At 31.7% G+C, this 19,357-nt stretch overlaps 1 protein-coding gene across 1 annotated transcript; it reads right to left on the minus strand.

Moving 5' to 3' along the window:
* Positions 1-259: 259 nt before the first annotated feature.
* LOC126667704 (dolichyl-diphosphooligosaccharide--protein glycosyltransferase subunit STT3B) lies at positions 260-7,217 on the minus strand. Its single transcript, XM_050360753.2, has 6 exons — positions 6,123-7,217; positions 5,277-5,813; positions 3,822-4,276; positions 3,531-3,653; positions 1,637-1,696; positions 260-691 (listed from the first exon to the last, which is right to left on the minus strand). Exons 1-6 carry the CDS (start codon positions 7,050-7,052, stop codon positions 562-564), a joined length of 2,235 nt encoding a protein of 744 aa, XP_050216710.1. The 5' UTR covers positions 7,053-7,217; the 3' UTR covers positions 260-561.
* Positions 7,218-19,357: the final 12,140 nt, after the last annotated feature.

The raw sequence follows: 19,357 nt of genomic DNA on the forward strand, positions 1-19,357 counted from the left end.
TATACATACGTGTGGTCTATAAATATAAATTTAATCAATCGAGATCATAAAAATAAAAATAAAAACATAAAATTTAAAATGAAAAGAAAATTAATAAATAATACAAAGAAAGTAATAATAGAATCATAACTGAAAATGAATTTTAATTGGTTGTTTAAATTCATATGCTATAATTCATACTAAATTTAGCACGGAGTATACCATTGTATTGGAATTAAATTTAATAACTCGATGCTAAATTATAGCATTAACACGTCAATTTAATATTGCATTGTGGATGGTCTTATTACGGAATCTTTATCAATAAATTGCGTTGAAGCCGATACATTACACAGAGTACTAAGCAGTGAAGGATCTAAAATGTCTACAAAACAAAAAGTGTGAACATTACTTTCAACTAGTGAGGTTAAGGAGCATTACAAAAAAAAAGGATGGGCCTGGAAAATTTAAGAGCTTGCAATGTTAGAAGCTTAATCTCTAAGCAAAACTAGTATCATTTCTAAGGCAAAGTCTCTAAACTCTGAGATTGAAGCTCCTCTTATCAGAAGAACGGAGTTACATCTACCAGCGGTTATTAGGTGGCTTGACCTTGTAAATACGGACAATCCAATTCGACGTTGTGAATGCTTCTTCCAAGTATTCAAGTTTGATATCCTTATTTCCAATTTCCACACCCCTTGCACGATCATACCTATCACGACAAAAAACATTAAGAAAATAAAATAACAGCAGACAATAAATAAAAATGCCTCGAGGAGTCCATTATTGGAGAAAAGGGGCAAGCAAGAATACATCTCCAAGACTTTGACCACCATTTGTAATTTATGCCTCCATATCCATTAATGACAAGAAAACCTCACTAACGATTCTGTTTATTTTAGTTGACATTTGGCTCTCCCCAAGTCTTGAATTAGGTGTCAAAATCATTGATTTTAATAGGAACTAAGATCCTAACATAAGGACTACATCTTTCTTTTCATTTATGCACTTATCGTGAAATTGTCTATGAGAGAATTACCATGCACACAGACAGACTGCAAATACGGCTAGAATCATGATGGAATTACAGCTATACAGAGTGTTATGCAATTCCAATCCTTAATTTGAAGCTTCTTTAGATACAATCTTTTGGAGATTGCTTGCAATTTCACATAAAAGGTCATCTATGAATCATTTCACAATGGCATCATATGAGGCTAAAAGTAAAGTTTCCAAAATTCACGGTATATTTCATTGCACCATATTGTGCATATTGTTAACTGTACAGGGCAGTAGAGGATTCAGTTCAACTGCTTTGAAAGGCTGCCCCAAGGATTTGCACCTTTCCATTTTGACACCTCTCCTTGTCTTTCAAAATTTCACTTCTGATTGACCTCTATACTATAGCTTTCTATGGAGTTATAAGTATTTCTCTGCTAAATTGTGAAATACACATGCTGCTTAAGCCTTTTTTTAGAATCACTCACAGAGGAAACTACAAGTAGTCTCGTTATTAACATCACATTCTCTCAGACAAGAAGTTGCCAGATTCTCATGCACAGAAGCGATAGAGAATGCATATGCATACATGTGTCCGCATGCAGGAATCAATGAGCTAGCAACTTGAAAAAGTAATAATTGAGAATACGGAACTTACCCCGGAGGCCTGCCATACTCTGTTACCAGCTCTCCAAAGCGATAGTAAGATAGCTTGTACCTAAAACCAAAATTAAAGAAACAGAATCATTAATGAATACCAAAAAGTTGCAACAGCTGGTGTACACTTTTAATCCATGTCAGTTAATGTTATCAATGATGAAGCTAAAAAATTGACCAAAAGAAAAAACATTATCTGTTCAATTACTAGAATGCAAGGAATTCAATTTACTTTAGTGATGATGGACTCTCTTGCTTAAAAAGCACTCATTTTATCAAACAGAACAGAAAATGCATGAAATAAATTCCAACTAAATAGTCTAAAGACAGGCAACATATATATAACAGTTCAATCAGATTAACTGACTTGGGTTTTCAAACACATATTTACTAAGTTGAAAATAAAAGAATGTGTAATAGTGAGTCAGAGAGACTTCGAATTCTTAAATCAGAATCGCCTATTCTGTTCAACTTTACAATGAAATCCCAATAGAGAACAGATATTTAATTTACATATGGTGAGATATTACTGAACTTATAAAATGCCATGCACACAGGATGACATTGCTGCCTACAGGATGAAAACTAAGTTTTTTAAGAAACACCTTGAGAAAGATATGGCGTTGCATTAGTGTTCACAATCTTTGATGATGTAGAATTTCTAACCGAACTTTTCTTCATCTTTTCCTCAATTATTACATCACGTTTCAGTCCTCAAAATTTAATAAATTTGTCATAATTTGCTGGCAATTGCTTTTCTTAAGTAGAGCTCAGCTAACTATTTAGATGCAAGTTTTGCGCAAGTATATTGCAACTTAACTCAAGAAGACTCTCTTCAACTTTCCAATGGATGAACTATTCCATATTCTTAGTCCTTACAGATTCTTTAATTCAATATGTGAATTACTAATGATTTTACAAAAGCAGAACATACCTGTAACAATTCTTTATAACATGCATGAATTCGTAATGATTTCACGAGAGCAGAATATCTACAGAACATTTGCCCCATTTCATTTTTTTTTCTTTCTATTTTATGTATATTTAAAACAAATAGTCTCTTCTCATTGCATATCAGTAAATATATTTGTTCCTTCAGCATAAAACCTAAACTAAGTCCACTGGCGCACATCTAGTATTTGCAACTATATTTATTCCAAACAAAATGTGGCATTAATACTCTAAGAAATTGTTTTTGATAAGCCTTCCGGTCAGGGCCTGGGGTACAGTTTAATCCGATGCTTTGTGTTGCTATGCCAATACAAGTGGTGCAAGAAAATCACAGTAAATCCTGAGCTTACTAAGCTATGTGATTGTGCCAATAAAGATTAAATTTATGGGAGAAACAAAAATAATTATCTTGAGAATACATGATAGCTAAACTTAAACTTAATAACCTAAGCGTGATTACACTTCAGTTAATAGAGCCACAACTATTGCAAACTGAGTATATATGGTAGTGGCTTAAGAAAACTGCTGATTTGAAATCAAACCATGAAAAGTAGGTATCTTGATATCTTGTTTACCAATTAAGAGTGAGCCAATTGTCCCAATACAAAAAGAAGACAATTATAAGGACTAGTCGTCTCAAATGAGAGCTAAGTAGCACAGAGACTTTATTAAATCGATGTTTCCAAACCGGAAACGTGTTGGAAACTTGGCATTTCAGACCGGAACTTCATTTTTAACATAGAAAACCTTAAAAGAACACTATTTCACCGTGTTAGAGTCCTGTTTCCTATATTTGTGTCTGTGCTACATAAGACAATAAGAGTGCGGTAGCAAACTCCTAGTAACATTGTGAAACATATTTACACCAAGGAAAAAGGGAAGAAATTACATCTTTGTGATAATGTTAAAGAAAGATTAAAGAATGGCTGGGAAATGGAACTTACATAAGGCAATTCAACATCTTCGGAGCTGCACCTTTGTCGACACGATACTCACCATTGACAAGGTAATCAGGTTCCTTGATAACAGGGAACACTCCACCACCAATTCTTACCATCCACAAAAACCTAGTTCAAATGAAGTATGTAACGTAGAATCAGCACAAATTCCATATACCATAAAAAGTGCAAGAAATAATGCAAAAGAAAGTGAATTCTGAAAAGCATGTCAGATGTTTAGTGAATTCTAAAAAGCATGTCAAATGTTTTCAAAAATATGAGTGCTATCAGCCTTACTTATTGATATCATCAGAAGAGTAACCAGTAACACCGCCAAAAACAACTAACACATAATCCACATCAAGCGATCTCATTATGCCGTATGCTTCATCTTCGTAAGAGGACATTGCACGTCCAACTGTAGCAATGTGGGTATTGTTCCAGGTATTATTGTCAACAATGACAGTTCTGTTTCCCATGGCAGTAATTTGATACCCGTAATCCCACCATGACATCACCTTAGCATCTGGAGGAGTATTTTGACGTAGCCAATAGTATGCTTCACGATAATCATCAAAGATGACCCTGTTTCCATGGGCACCCCTTGCAGCCAAGACAATTGAGGGAGAAGAGTATGCTTCTGATGTCACCCAGGTACAATGCGTAGCATACTTACTGAGCAAGTAAAATGCCCCAAGAAGCAACGCAATAGCACCATCTCTTTGAAAAGGCTGAGATTGATCAAGTGCACCCTGCTTTTGCATGAAACATGAGTAAGATGCCTATTTAAGGGAATCGCCAGCAAATAATGAAAGAAATAGGATAATAGCCAATACTGTTGTGGAAAGCAATACTCGTACTCCATACAACCAAAGTTCACTACCAGAGACACTGAATTAAGGCCAGAGTAGAGGTCTGTTTAAATTGTCAATTCAGATTTTTATGAGGGAAGAGGGTGAGGGAGAGGGTAGTGGTCAGTGTGTATCATATAAAATTCTGTATATGCTGATTGTTTCCCATGTGCATGTGTTGTTTCAAATTTATTCTAGAATTTTGCTAAAATCTTAATATTTACTCTGATTATACTCTCGTTTCTCAAATGACCCAATGACGATCACAATTCTTGACTTGAGTGCTATGATTTTGTAAAGTAAATTGCTTCTAAAATAATAATTACGCATTACAAATCTTTTTGGAAGCTTCTTACTGTAAAAGATGATGAAGATACTGCCATGCAGAGTCAGCGACTTAGAAAAACATTTTCAGAGTGCAAAATACACATAATTATACGCATATAAATATCGCTCTTTGGAATTCCTTAAATCTGGATAGAAACTCAACATACTTTTTCCCATACAAGCTGAACATGATCCACTGTTAATCACTCATTCACTCAGATTTACTCTATATAAAGCAAAATAAACTAACAACATTCCAACTTCACATAAATAAAATATCAAACAGAGCAAATGGGAAATAACAACAAAACATTCAAGGTTTTCCTATATCAGTATTACTAGAAAATTTAGCTAAAACATCAAATGCGTTAAATAGTACACATCACAAAGTATTACTAATCCAGTTACATTTTCAAATCTTTTAGATGCTGTAATGATCCTTCTTACAAATTTTCTATGATCTATAAAAAAGGACATAAATATTAACCAATTAAGAACATGCTTACAGAAGGTAAGGAATAAACCAAAATGAGAGACTAAATGAAACACCTAAATGAATTTTATAGTGACTCACCTTTGAAGAAGCCTTTGCACTGCTAGTACCTTTGGTAGAACCAGTTTGGATAACTTTGTTCTTAGCCCTTAGCAACAACGTCAAATTCTTAATAGTGGCAGAAACAGCAATAGCACTAATGAGGCACATAGCAGGTGTAGCCACGAGAATGAGCCGAACCATAACACCAGCAAAATACATGCTGGTAAGACCATACATAACTATAAATATTGTAGCATCTGATAGCCGTTTGAAGCAGAAATAAAGTCCCGCAGGGAAAAGGAAAAGCAGGATATGAAAATCAAACATGAAAGATGACCAAGCAGTTGGCTGATGCTCAGACACAGATGCAATGATGGGGATGTGATCCTTAGCATATGTGGGGTCCAACAGAGAATAAAACCGGCCTGTCCATGGAGAAATATAGCCAGAAGCTGTGCCAACTCCAAGAGCAATAGCACCAACACCAACTGTGCAGGTCACAGTGATCCTCAAAAAGGCTTGAAATAATTTTGCATCATTTAGCATGTACTTGACCCAATCTAAGAAATAAAATACCTGCAAAAATAGGTGTTTTAGAATGATTATAGCATTCTCCGGTAACCCATTAAAGGAAATGAAATTTCAAAACAAAATAGCCTCCTTGTAGCTTTCCACATAGGTATGAATGCCATTGAGGATTTCATTACATCCATATATTCATTGAAGCACTGATTAAAAGCAACAACTACCGGTGTCAAAGTCTATTTCTAAAAATAACAGATTTCGTTACTTGGAGCTTAAACATTTCTTAAAAGCAATAATGACATAATGTAACAATTGAGAAAAAATAGCCGAAAAAAATAACAGAAACGAAAAGCCAAATACCTGCATCAAGAAGAACACCCCCATTGCAGCCATATGCTCACCAGACTGCACATGCTGAAAACCCACAAACCGAATCTGCATAGCGAGCAGCATTCCCAACACATACATACAATTATAAGCAACATACAACCTCAACGAGTATCTCCCAGTAATCAACAGCACTAACACATACAAAGGTATCAAATTGATAATAAAAACATAACCTCCCCACGCAGAAACCATATAAAAATACCCAAAAGCCGACGCTAAAGACCACGCAAGAGAGCCCGTATTAACAGCCTTAACAAACAAATAAAAAGTCAACAAAAGCGCGAAAATGGCAACCCCTTCATTATCATAAGAACCCGCAACAGATCGCGAAATATAGCCGGGGCATATAGCAATCAAAGCAGCAGCAACAAGACCCGCACCAGTATCCCAAATTTCTTTACCAAAGAAATAAGCAACAATGGTCGTATTCGATGCAAAAAAAGGCGCTGTCAACACACAAACTTCCCGAATATGGACTGCGAATCGGAGAAATTTGAGGGTCCAATAAATAAGAGCAGCAGTAACCATAAGACCAGGGTAAAGAGTGCCACCAATGATACGGCCAAGTGGGTACCAACTCTCAGAATCAAACCAATTCCAGAATTCATAAAACCCTTTCTCTGTCAAGAAAAGGGTGGTACGATAATTGAAGTAAGGATCGAATTCATGAATCATGGACTCATAACGAAGGACACTAAATAAACGAGTAATGAAGGCCAGAACATAGACAAGGCAGAGGATTGAGACACGGATCAAAAGCTCTTGTTGCTTGGTTTTGAGCTTGAATGACTTGAGAGAGAATGTGCTGAACAGATCTGATTTTGGATTGTTCAGATTTGTTGCGGTCTGTGTGGATCCAGATGGTGTTGATTTTGGTGCAATTCCATTCATTCCTCCCATTTTTTTGTTCTAATGGTGAAAAATGGATGGTGATCGGTTGAAAATAAGAAAGAATTGGGTCGGAGATGTGGATTTCATGGGACAAAATTTTCCATTTTTTTGGAAGAAGATCAGTGAGTAGTAGTAGTATGTGTTGAAGGGTTTGAGTTTGGGGTTTATATGAAAGAACAAGTTTATTTGCAAAGACATACCTCAATTTTAAATGTATTTACAAAAATAACTTACAAGAAAAAACTAAAAAAATTCCATTTTTATATTTTTATATTTTTTTCTTTAAAACAAATTTATCATAGATGAAACATCTGAATGTTTTTATGTTTTAGCTCGGCCGATTTTACATCTTATTTTTTTTACCTTCAGCTATTGTTTCTCCGACAATTTAACTTAAATTTTTGAGAGTTTTTAAAAAATATCTATACCGTGTGTAGATATTTTGAAAAATATTGTTTGACCAGTTTGGGTTGATTTTTACGGTTTTTATTTTAAAAATTGAAATTAGACTTTTTGGTTAAAAAAATATGGTTTTTATTTTAAAAAATACGGCAAGTTTACTATCGGTTTACTTATAGATTACTAATGGTTTACGAATAAAAAATTTATTATCGGTTTACTAACAGTTTACTAACGGTTCTTATTTATAAAAATACAGTTTACTAACAAAATGTTTACTATCAGTTTACTAACTATTTACTAACAGTTTACTTAAAAAATAAATTTACTATTAATTTATTTTTAACCGTATAGTTAATTTATTAACCGTTTACTAAAAGATAGGTTAATTTATCATCCGTTTACTAACAGTTTACTAGTTTTACTAAAAATTATGATTGATTTATTAAGGTCTAATTACTTAAAAATCAACCACCTTATAACTTTTTTTCATTTATACCATGACCTAGGAAAATTTTCAATTGTACCCTATTTTCGATTTTTATGTTCATTTGTACCCCAAAATTAAAAAAATTAATAATTTAATTAATTTAAGTATGAAAATATTGAAAACAAGATATATAAATGATTAACATTAACGTTTTATCAAAATATAGGTTAAAAATGAAGAACTAATTTAAACTCTTTTGCAAAAAAAAGGTCAATTCAACTCATTAGGGTAAAGATGAAACATAAAAATCGAAAATAGGGTATAATTGAAAATTTTCCTAGGTCGTGGTATAAATGAAAAAAAGTTACAAGGTGAGTGGTTTTTAAGTAATTAGGCCATTTATTAAATATAAAGTTATTTAATTTATAACTGTTTACTAACAATTTACTATTAGCTTACCAAACAATAAATTAATTTACTAATTATTTACTAACAGCTTACTATCATTTTACTAAAAAATAAATCAACTCTTAAAATTTATAATAAGAAAATAATATAAAGAATTAAGGATATGATAAAATATTTCCTATGAATTTAAAAATAAGTTTACCACATGTTTACTATAAATTTACTTTGACATAATAAACTATTACTCCCTCCGTCCCATTTTATTTGTCCACTTTCTATTTTCACACATATTAAGAAAACATTAAATACTAACAATTCTTTCTTTTGTACCTTTTTTTGATTTTTGAGTTAATTTAGAATTATTATATTGAAAAAAGAAAAATAGTCAATACGATAATAATAATATTAAATGCCAACACAAATGTAAGAATAATATCCATTAATATTAAGGGTAAAAGAGGAAAATATGTGTATATAATATAATGAGAAAATAACAAGAAAACAAGAAAAAAGACTCCACTTTTCACACAATACAATTTTATTGAGTTTGTTTACTTTGCCACCATATATGAGTGTTTTATTTCATCTAACACCACCTTTTTCTGTTAACCTACACGTGTCCTACTATGCACCAAAATTAAATTCAAATTCATGAGGTTCAACCTAACCTATGGACCAATCAGGAACGTCAGATTCTGACCATGACAAACAAACCCCTCCATCAAACGGCACAACATTACCAACTCCTCTCTTCCCTACTGTGCCATTTCCTCTTAACCTTTTTTGCTGAGGCTAAATTCTTTTTAGAAAATTTAACAGAATCAACTTCTCTCAATGTTGAACCCCAATCAATAGTGGATAAAGTAAAAGATGACCCGTTTGAAACCAGATCTTTCTCTTTGGTATTCCACATCCATCATGAGAAACGGGTCAAAAAAACTACCATTTTTTTTTAAGAAAAAAGACTTCAACTTTTAATTGATGTTGCAAATTTTTATGGTGGCGGTGGACGAAATGTTAGATCTGGATGGTTCTCTTGGGATTTTCTTCGTTTTTATCATAAATTAGTTATAAAGATGAGATATTTAGAATTTAGTGGGTATTAGTAGTTCAGTACTAACATTTGGCAAAAGTTTTTAAGCCTAAAAAATGAAAAAAGAAGTGAAATTTAAAGCAGAAAAGAGCACTGAACCTGTAGTTAAGCCAAACTTTTTTGTTGAATTATGTTTGTTTAGTTATTAAGCCAATTTTAGTTAAAATTCAATATTTTTATTAAAAATAACTTTAATTTGCTAGTGAATATGAGAATGGTGATGTTATTTCTTTTATTTTTATTTTTTTACAACTATAGTGAAATTTTCGATACATATTTGGATACATATATGATACATCTCCGATACATAATTGATACATCTCTGATATATAATTTAGATCGTTCAAACATTTTTTTTTATTTTTTTATCGATTTAATTAAATCTACTGACTAATTCAATTGGTTTGTTATTATATTTTAAAAAATGGATACAAATCTGATACATCTCCGATACATATTTTATTGAATTCTAATCGACTATATTTAATTGTAATTCGAATATATTTTTAATACATCTCCGATACACAATTTATACATGATGGATACATATTTGATACATTGATTGAATGAACTGACTAATTCGATTGGTTCGTTTTTATATTAAGAAAAGCTTATAAACATATATGTAATAATACTAATTAAAATGAAATAATTATTTCATTTTAATTAGTATTATTATATTTATTGTTTTGTTTATATTCGATCGGTTTGATTTCATGATTTGACCGGAAGCGCAAGGTGGAAGAAAGGAAAAAAATGAGTAGAAATACAAAATATTTGATAAATATTTGGTACATATCGGATACATATGTGATACATATCTGATACATAATTTATATATATTTAAAAAGACTATTGTCAAATTACGTTGAAAATTGAAAAATTATCAAACATATAATTTAATATATCGCCGATACATATATGATACATATTTAATACATCGCTGATACATTTCTGATTTTTCAAGTTCTATTTTCAAGGACTGCCATCGTTGGAGTATTATTTATAGCGTGGATACATATCTGATATATTCAAATAAATCATCGACAAATTCTATAAAAAAATATATATATAAACATGATAGACACATTTTTTTAAATGTATTTAATAGATATATCACTGATATATAATTTATACACGATATATATATTTTTAAATGTATTTAAATAGATACATGATAGATACATTTTTACTAAATTAATACATTTTTATTTAATTTACACACTATATATTTTTTACATATATTTGTTTGATATATCATTGATACATAATTATTTATTGTAGTTAATTAAACTAACTTTCTAATTTTTGTAAATATTACTTTGAATAATTTTGTGGATTTTTTTATATTTATAAATATACAGGAATAATAAAATACGATATATAATCAAAATATATTTTTAAAAGATAAATAAAAAACTGTCAATTTTATTTTTTTGGAGAATGTATCAATGATATCTCGGAGATGTATCAGAGATGTATCGGAGATGTATCAGATGATATTACAAAACTGTGTCTGTAATTTGTTGATGCTTGCGTGCTATTGGCTGACGCTCTGACGCGCTGACGCGCTATGACGCGCTCTGACACGCCAATCACGTGTGCTAGCTGTTTTTATTTCTTTTTATTAAGATAATGTCATGTTTGCCATGTGTCACCTTTTTAATGGAATGGTGTTTGTTGTAAACTTTTGTACTTTTGTGGTAGGAATGATAAATAATGGAGTTAGGTGACAATGTATGAAATGTTGAGCCATTTTTGTGGTATTTTTGTGATATTCTCTAATATAATTGTCATTTTGGGACATCTAAATATAGTATAGTGGACAAATAAAATATGACGAAGGGAGTACAAGTTTGACATAAAAATAGGTACAACACTCATATTGTAAAATTTAGTAAGTTAACATATTAAGAAAGAAAAAGCACCTACTATTATGTCCTAAAGAATTAGACTTTTATTCTCGACTTCGATTAGGTGAATACTTAGCATCCATTCAAATATTTAATTACTATGAATGCCATAAACCACAGGTTTTACATCTATTAGTGTCTTTTAACTAAAAATAAAGAGAAAAATAAAATTCAAAAATTATAATACAATAATTTTCTCAATAAATGTAAAATTCTTGAATATTGAGCCATTTCAATTATAAATTTAGATTATTAGAATCTAAATTTAATGTAAAACAAACTAAAATTCCAATAAAATATCCACATATCCTAATAAAACAAAAACATTAATATAACCACAACTTGTAGTAATTAAAATCCAAAACAAACAAACTCACCTATCAATTCTTCAATAATAAAACTAAAACACAATTACTAATCAATTAAAATCCAGCACATCACTTCTTAACCTTAGTCGTAGAATTTTGCTTCTTCTTCAGCACATCCGACTTCTTCACTTGACTCAGTCGCTTTATCTTTGCGCTTTTTCCATCCTTTTTATTCTTAACCATCAGGTGTGATGGCTACCTGTCATATTGTGGTTGTTGTTGCTGTTGCCAACAATCCCACCGCTATCAGCACCTCTGTCATTACTATCGCCATCACAACCAAGAATCGACAACCCATCGCTGCCTGCCGCTAACACTGCTACCAACAAACCCATCAATAAAAAACCCCTTAATTGACAATATACAAATGAGGAATTTGTCAAATAAAACAAATTTAAGCTAGCGGGGATTGCAACGGCGGCGGCGGAAGCTGATGCACTAGCAGTGGCAAAATCAAATTACTAAAACTTAAACACAACATTTATGTGATTTACTATCAAATTAGGAAGAAAAATGAAGGATTAGGTTTGTGGCAGAGATAGATCCTAATAAAGGAGGAAATGGCCAAGATGATGGGAAAAAAAATAGATTTAAAAAATGTTTGTCAACACGGACTAAACAAACAGTATAAATGAGAATATTTTGTTGTTGTGCAGTGTACCGTCTAATCTCCTCTAAATCTTTACGCTTTGTATGGATACTAGGTAAAAAGGGGAAGGGAATGTAATATAAAGAGAACATAAGAGATGAAATAGAAAACGAAGTCAAAATTGTGTTTGAATTGGAAAGGTTAAGAGAGGAAAAAGTATTTTATTTTTATTTGGACTGATGTTAAAATGACAAATGGATGGGAATAAGCCTGTGGCAGTGCCCTTTGGTCTTATGTAATTTGCCTCTGGATGCCCGAGTTAGCTGTTTAATTAAAGACAATTAACATATTTGAAGAGAATGTGGTTCGTGCTACTTTTCTGCCCTTTGAAGCTGAGATAATTTTGAGCCCTAGATTATCAGCGGATAGATTGTTTTGGATAATACGAAGAATGGAAAATATTGGGTTAAATCCAGTTATTAGGTCGGCCAGCAGCTTATTTGGCGGAGCCGAGAGTGTGGTGCCTCACCTTCTAATAATTCAGTTCTTGGATAGCTATATAGAAAATTATGGCTAATGCCTAAGGCTGAATATTTTTTTGTGGAGAGTCCTTTCAAATATTATTCCTTGATTTGAAGTTCTAAGAAGCTGAGGTTTCAAATGTGAAATTTTTATGCCCTCGTTGCGGTATTTATCTAGATTCGATTCATCTTTTTAAGGATTGTTATTGGGCTCTGGGTTTACGGCTTGGTTCCTGTTTGGGCATTCGATCAACTTGATCCCTGCTCCTAAAGGCATACTTGGTTACTTTTGTTTCTTTGATATAAAAGATGTGGTGTTTTAGAAATTTGCTAGTTCAAGAAGGGAAGAATGAGTCGATGACGATGGCGCTGATGCATTGCAACGAGAGTGAAGTTGAAGTTGAAAGATGTGCGATGGAAGGGCTTTCTGAAAATCGGTCTGGCTGGAAAGCTCCATCATCAAATTGCTGACAATAGTATAGTGTTAGTCTCTAATATAGTAAGCATGGGCTATTATTCAAAACAATGTTGGTTAGGTTATGGCTTTATGTGGAAAGTAGATGAATTTTGTGCAGAGTATGGCAATCGGAAAAGCTTTGGCCATTTATTTCGGGATTATAATTGTTGCTGATTGTGGTTTCAGATGTTGTGGTGAAAAACGAATCTCAATCGGTGATTCATCTGATCCGAGGAGGAATATCAGACTTACCGCGGATGGGTTTGGTTGTTGGTGATATTCGTAGTTCGATTATGTGTTTTAATGGTATCAAATTTGTTTTTACTCGTCGCGAGAATAACAAAACTGCTCATTCGCTATGTTGACCTTATATTACCGAAGATATCGCTTCGGCTTTTGTAACTTAATATAATGCTTCTTTGATGATAAAAAAAGAGAATAATAATTTTTTTTTTTTGAGAGGAAAAAAAAAGAATAAAGGGTCAACGCACCCCCTGAACTTGTGACACGGGGTCATCTAGCCCAATTTATATTTTTTTGAGCAACTAACCCCAAAACTCTTCATTTTTGGGTCAAATAACCCCATAATTTTTATTTTTATTTTAAAAAATAAAATTAGGATAATTGTATCGCAACAATTAGGGAAATATCTAATTATTTTTTTGCAGCCCTCACCTTCGATTTGTATTTTACGCGTTTTAAAAATACAATTATGGGTTACTTGACCTGAAAATGAAGAGTTTTGGGGTTAGTTGCTCAAAAAAGTTTAAACTGGGTTAGATGACCCCGTGACACAAGTTTAGGGGGCGCGTTGACCCTTTGTTCGAAAAAAAAATGCAAAATAATAATTTTAAAATGACAAAATTATCCTTCAAAATTTGTAACAATCATATAACAAAAATGCAACACAGTATCAAATTGAGTATTATTAATTTGAACTTAGATCAAGATTTTTTATCATTTTCATCCAACAAATTTGTTCTTGAAACAAATTTGATAAGGCTCGGTAATAAATCTAGGCATAATTTAAGCCAAATTGTACTTTATTATTTTTGTTTAGAAGGCCCACATCTCAAAAATGTTATCTTATCGGTCCCTATACTTGTCATTTTGCAATTTTCATGCCTTTTTTGGTGACTAGAGGAACAAAAAATTGTAAATAGATAGATCGGAAAAATACATAAAAGGCATGAAAACTGCGAAATGACAAGTGAAAGAATCGGAAAGATAACATTATCAAAGTAGGGACTTTCTGAACAAAAGTGATAAAGTACATGGGCTTATGCATAGGTTAATCCCATAATTTACTTACATAACTTAGCTAAATTATAGTAAAATATAAGCTTTATGAATATGGAAGTTGAGATAATAGTACTAAATCAGATCCAAATTAATGCATTTTTATAAAAATCCAAAAAGTATAAAACTAAAGGTTGAAAAATAATCTTTTTTCACGGACATTAATATTATAAAAGTTTATAACAATCAGCTCATACATTTTAAAGTTCAAAAAAAAGATAATCCCTTCATTCTAATAGCGTTGTCCACTTTGCATTTATCACACAGTTTAAGAAAAACAATTATTGCTTATGGATTTTATAAAATTTTCCTTATTTTTCTTTTCATACCCCTATTTAATATAGGATCCATTTGCAATTTACTTTCAATTTACTCATTAGTGATTTTAAATAGGGGTAATATAGGAAAATTAAGTGAAAAAGTTAGTTACTTTTTAAAAGTGGACAAAAGTTTTAGAACAAAAATATTTTTTAAAGTGGACAACTCTATTGTGACGGAGGGGGTACAATATTTATAATTAATAAAAATTAAACCTATTTCATCATATTAAATTGTTCAAACAGTCATTAAAAAAAGGGTTAATGTCATAAAAATTCACCAACTTTATATGTTTTCTCATTTTAATCATGCAATTTAAATTTTCTCATTTTCATGCACGAACTATCACTTTTTCTCAAATTCATGCACGGTGTTGAGGTGTCACGGCTCCATTGCTGTAATTTGCTGAGGTGGGGGTCATTTTACACCAATAAATGAGTGCCGCCTCAGCACCGTGCATGAATTTGAGAAAAAGTGGTAGTTAGTGCATGAAAATGAGAAAATTTAAACTGCGTGATTAAAATGAAAAAACGTGTAAAGTTCGTGAATTTTTTTGACATTAATCCTTAAAAAAACTCTAAAAATATAGAGAAAAACCCAAAAATGTTTTTTGGTTAAAATAAACTCCACCAATACATTTAAATAGGACTTAATCATCAAAAGCATATCCCATCTTTTCGTTTTTTTTTATTTATTTATAGCCTAAACATTCAATAACTCATCTTTCATTTTTCAATTCCAATTGCTCAAATCTGAATGGAAAAAAAAATCAATATACGCTTCATATTACTTCATATTTGGAATTTTGATGCTAAAATGATAAATTAGAATAATATGAAGTAATATAAATGATATATTTAAATTATTTTTTTCACTTTAATTTAATTTATTGGCTATAATTGAAACTGGAAAATAAAAAGTGGGCTAAAATTGAAAATTTTAAAAATTTGGGTTATAAATGAAAAAAATCAAAAATATGAGGTATTTTTTGACAATTAAATCTTTAAGTAGATATAATACCAAGTAAAAGTTCTTTATAATACCTTATAGGACATCCAAAAAAAAGCATGCAAGTCGTTAGGATTGCTCACTAGATGACGATAAGCAACAAACATGCAAGTCGTTAGGATTCACTTCTTAATTGAAAGATGAGCATTATCCAAACACCGCTTTACTAACTCACAACCTTGATCAAATTTGCTTGTTATTTTTCCATCAGAGTAGGATTATTGCTTTTGTTCTTTACATATTAGATGAATACACATTTTGAGATTTCCCAGGAGATTCAACTTTAGAAGTATCATCATTTGAACAATTTTCCAATATAGGTTTATATCGGGACATTATGTTATTAATATTTTCAATGATATCTGCTTCTAGATCACCTTGATTACCATTTGCGAACCTTTCCCTTATTTCACTAAGAGTTTCAGCAAACTTGCCTATAGCTCTATCTTGGTCATAAAAATCTACCAATTTATCATAATTGCGAATCTATTTATTTTTTCATGCACAATCTTTGGGATGAGCCTATCAAAATAAGCATAAATAATCAATAATATAAATATAATTATTATTTAGACGCTCATCATTAATTAATTCAAATATATACAAACCGCAATTAATTATATCCAAACTTCAGGTTCAGCTGTGAACATACAGATATTAGAATTTCAAGCAAAACTGCTACATTCACTTTTTTGAAAATATTATAATATTTGTTAATGGACCTTAATTACAAGCAAAACTCCTTCATTTCAATTGTTGTTGTTGGTTCCATGATCAGTTTGTGTTTGAAATGCCATATAGACATTCTATTGAGGCATTTTTCCCTTGTTCCCCTTAAACCGGTCTGGATATCCAATTAACTTGAAACAACCTGATTTGATATGACCATCTATAATGCAGTGGTCATAGTGGCCTTTGTCTTGGTCATCTCTCTTGTAATCTTTCCCGTATTCTTCTTGTTATCCCATTATCATCATATATTATTAATGCGTGCATTCCATTATCGCGGAAATATTCCCCCATGGCACATCCAGAATATGGGGCCAGAAATTGCAGAGGAGCAGGATCCGAGGCGGTGGCAGCTACAAGAATGGAATATTCTAAAGCATTCGCTTCTGAAAGAATCTGAACTAATTGTGCCACTGTTGAGCGTTTATGTCCAATCGCTACATAAACACAATATAATGTCTCACTCTCAGAGGTGGCCCTTGAATTCATTTGCTTTTGGTTTAATATGGTATTGATAGCAATAGCCGTTTTTCCAGTTTGTCCCCGATTATAAGTTCTCGTTAACCACGGCCTTGTTTTAACAGGCACATAGTAATCTACATGTTTAACTTCTATGAGGTAGTTTATGAAGAAGTGTTAGAAAGAGTCTCGACTGAAAGGAGTAGAGAGATCCAGATGGGAACTGAAACACCTTTCGAACTTAACTTTCTTCCCCTAGCCTCTTACTTCGTCTTTCCTTTAATAAGTCATTAAATTTGGTGCTTTCTTTATCCCCAGTTGCTATGGGGAACAAAGGACGAAATACAATCGATTCCTCCATTTAAGTGGTTCTCGCTTCTCTTTGCTCCTGTTCCTAACTCCTCCCCGCGTAGTTTCCAATGTTTGGCACTTCCCATACTTCGTGGGTGCAACATCAACAAATTCGCTCATGATCAAGTTACAACCTAAGATCTATGACTATATTATGTTAACTGTTCGTATTTTGTTTATTCCATCGGTATGCTCCCAGGTACCTGTAATTGTGATATGTTTGTCAGAACCGAAGGGTATTTCTGTGGAAACCTCCACGAACAATCGTCGTTTTTAATGGTTTTTCCGCTTCTCACAGCTGCTCTTTTCACACCTCCGTATTTATGTTGTAACCTTGAGGATTAGCCAAAAGTGTTGTATTACCCACTATAGTTATGTTGTTGCCACCGATTTGTTTCTTTTTATCCATAGTGTGGATCATGAAATAAAATCTATTTTCATTAGGCAAAGGATGCATCAGTATAATTTGGTTCTTGAAATACTCATATTCATTATTCAGTCCTAATAAGAACTGGATTAACTTGCTTTGAGAGTTGAGTTGTATCATAGCTTTACTCAAACATAAGCACAATGTTTAATTGCTCCACATGAACAAGCAGGTATCACAACCATACAATTGATTTCATCCTATAATTTTTTGAGTTTGGTAAAGTAGACTGAATCATTTTATTGAGTCATTATAGATATGTCTCTCTTTAATTGATACAACATTAGACAATTATTCTGTCCTAATCATTCTTTTATATTTAGGGATTGAATTCTTACCCCGAACAATTTTATTCCAAGACACAATATTGTCTTATTCTCTATAAGCCTTTCACGTTTGGTCAATAGAAAACTTGTTATTCTTAACTTTCCATTTGATGAAGTCTTGGACTTCCACATAAATTTTGAAATTTTTTCTAATGTAGCAAGCTTTCCAATTTATTATTAACTTCCCAATTATTTCCAATTTTGGCTATTTTATTGCGATTAAATAGCATTTATGATGTTACTTGATATTCATTTTTAGAGTATTATAGCAAATCGATAAGTTTAAAAAGATGAAAAATGACAGGATTTAATTGTGTATACGAACTATGATCTTTTGGTCTGATGCAGGTTATCTTATGCATCCTTAAGTGTGTGAGATAGACTAATCGGTGTAAAAAGTGTTTCCAGTACTACTAGACGACGACTCCATTTTAGTTCAAGTCAATAGATTGTTACAAGCCTAAGAAAACATGAGCACATTGGGGTCATTGACTGCTCGCCCCACTTTAGTAACATAAGTCATAAAGATTTGCCAATTTATCATAATTACGAATCTGTTTTATTTTTCCAAGCACGGGTTTCAGGATGTGCCTATCAAAATAAACATAAATAATCATTAATATTAAATGTAATACTATTTGAACACTCATTATTAATTAAATTCGAATAAATACATACCGCAATTAATTATTTCCAAATTTCATGTTCAACTGTGAACATGGAAGTAGTAAAATTTTAAGTAAAACTGTTACCTCCATTTTTAAAAAATATCATAATATTTGTTAAATCGGCCTTAAACATACTTAAATTTGTTTTAAATTTTCTCTTTATCTACATTTTTTTAGGTAAGCACTCATAAATATCCTTAACAATATTATTGAAAAGCTGAGTTAGTGAGGGTTCATTCACACGACATTCCATATTTTTTTCCATTCACTAAATGTAATTTCCTATGGGATATTGAAAAACTTTTGGTGTTTGATTGTAAATAAAAGATATAAATATTTTTAGCGCATTTAAAAATTTAAACAGAGTTTAAGGTATTAGAAGATTGACACGAAGATTTAGAGTGGTTCAGATTGCAAATCGATACTACTGCACTACTCGATCAAAGATTAAGATTTAGAATCCACTAATTAAGATTCACAAGAAGTTTTCTAAACTAACTTCAAATTTAGTGCTTTATAGCTAAACACTCGACTTAAGAAGCAATATGCCG

This window comes from Mercurialis annua, linkage group LG2 (assembly GCF_937616625.2).
Source record: "Mercurialis annua linkage group LG2, ddMerAnnu1.2, whole genome shotgun sequence".
NCBI lineage: Eukaryota > Viridiplantae > Streptophyta > Magnoliopsida > Malpighiales > Euphorbiaceae > Mercurialis > Mercurialis annua.

Bases quoted from the DNA above. Each gene is read 5' to 3' on its own strand.
- LOC126667704 (XM_050360753.2), bottom strand. From the start codon at position 7,052: ATGGGAGGAATGAATGGAATTGCACCAAAATCAACACCATCTGGATCC. The intron at 5,814-6,122 runs GTATTTGGCTTT...CTATTTTTGCAG, and splicing joins GGGTGTTCTTCTTGATGCAG to GTATTTTATTTCTTAGATTG. The intron at 4,277-5,276 runs GTGAGTCACTAT...ATGCAAAAGCAG, and splicing joins GTGCAAAGGCTTCTTCAAAG to GGTGCACTTGATCAATCTCA.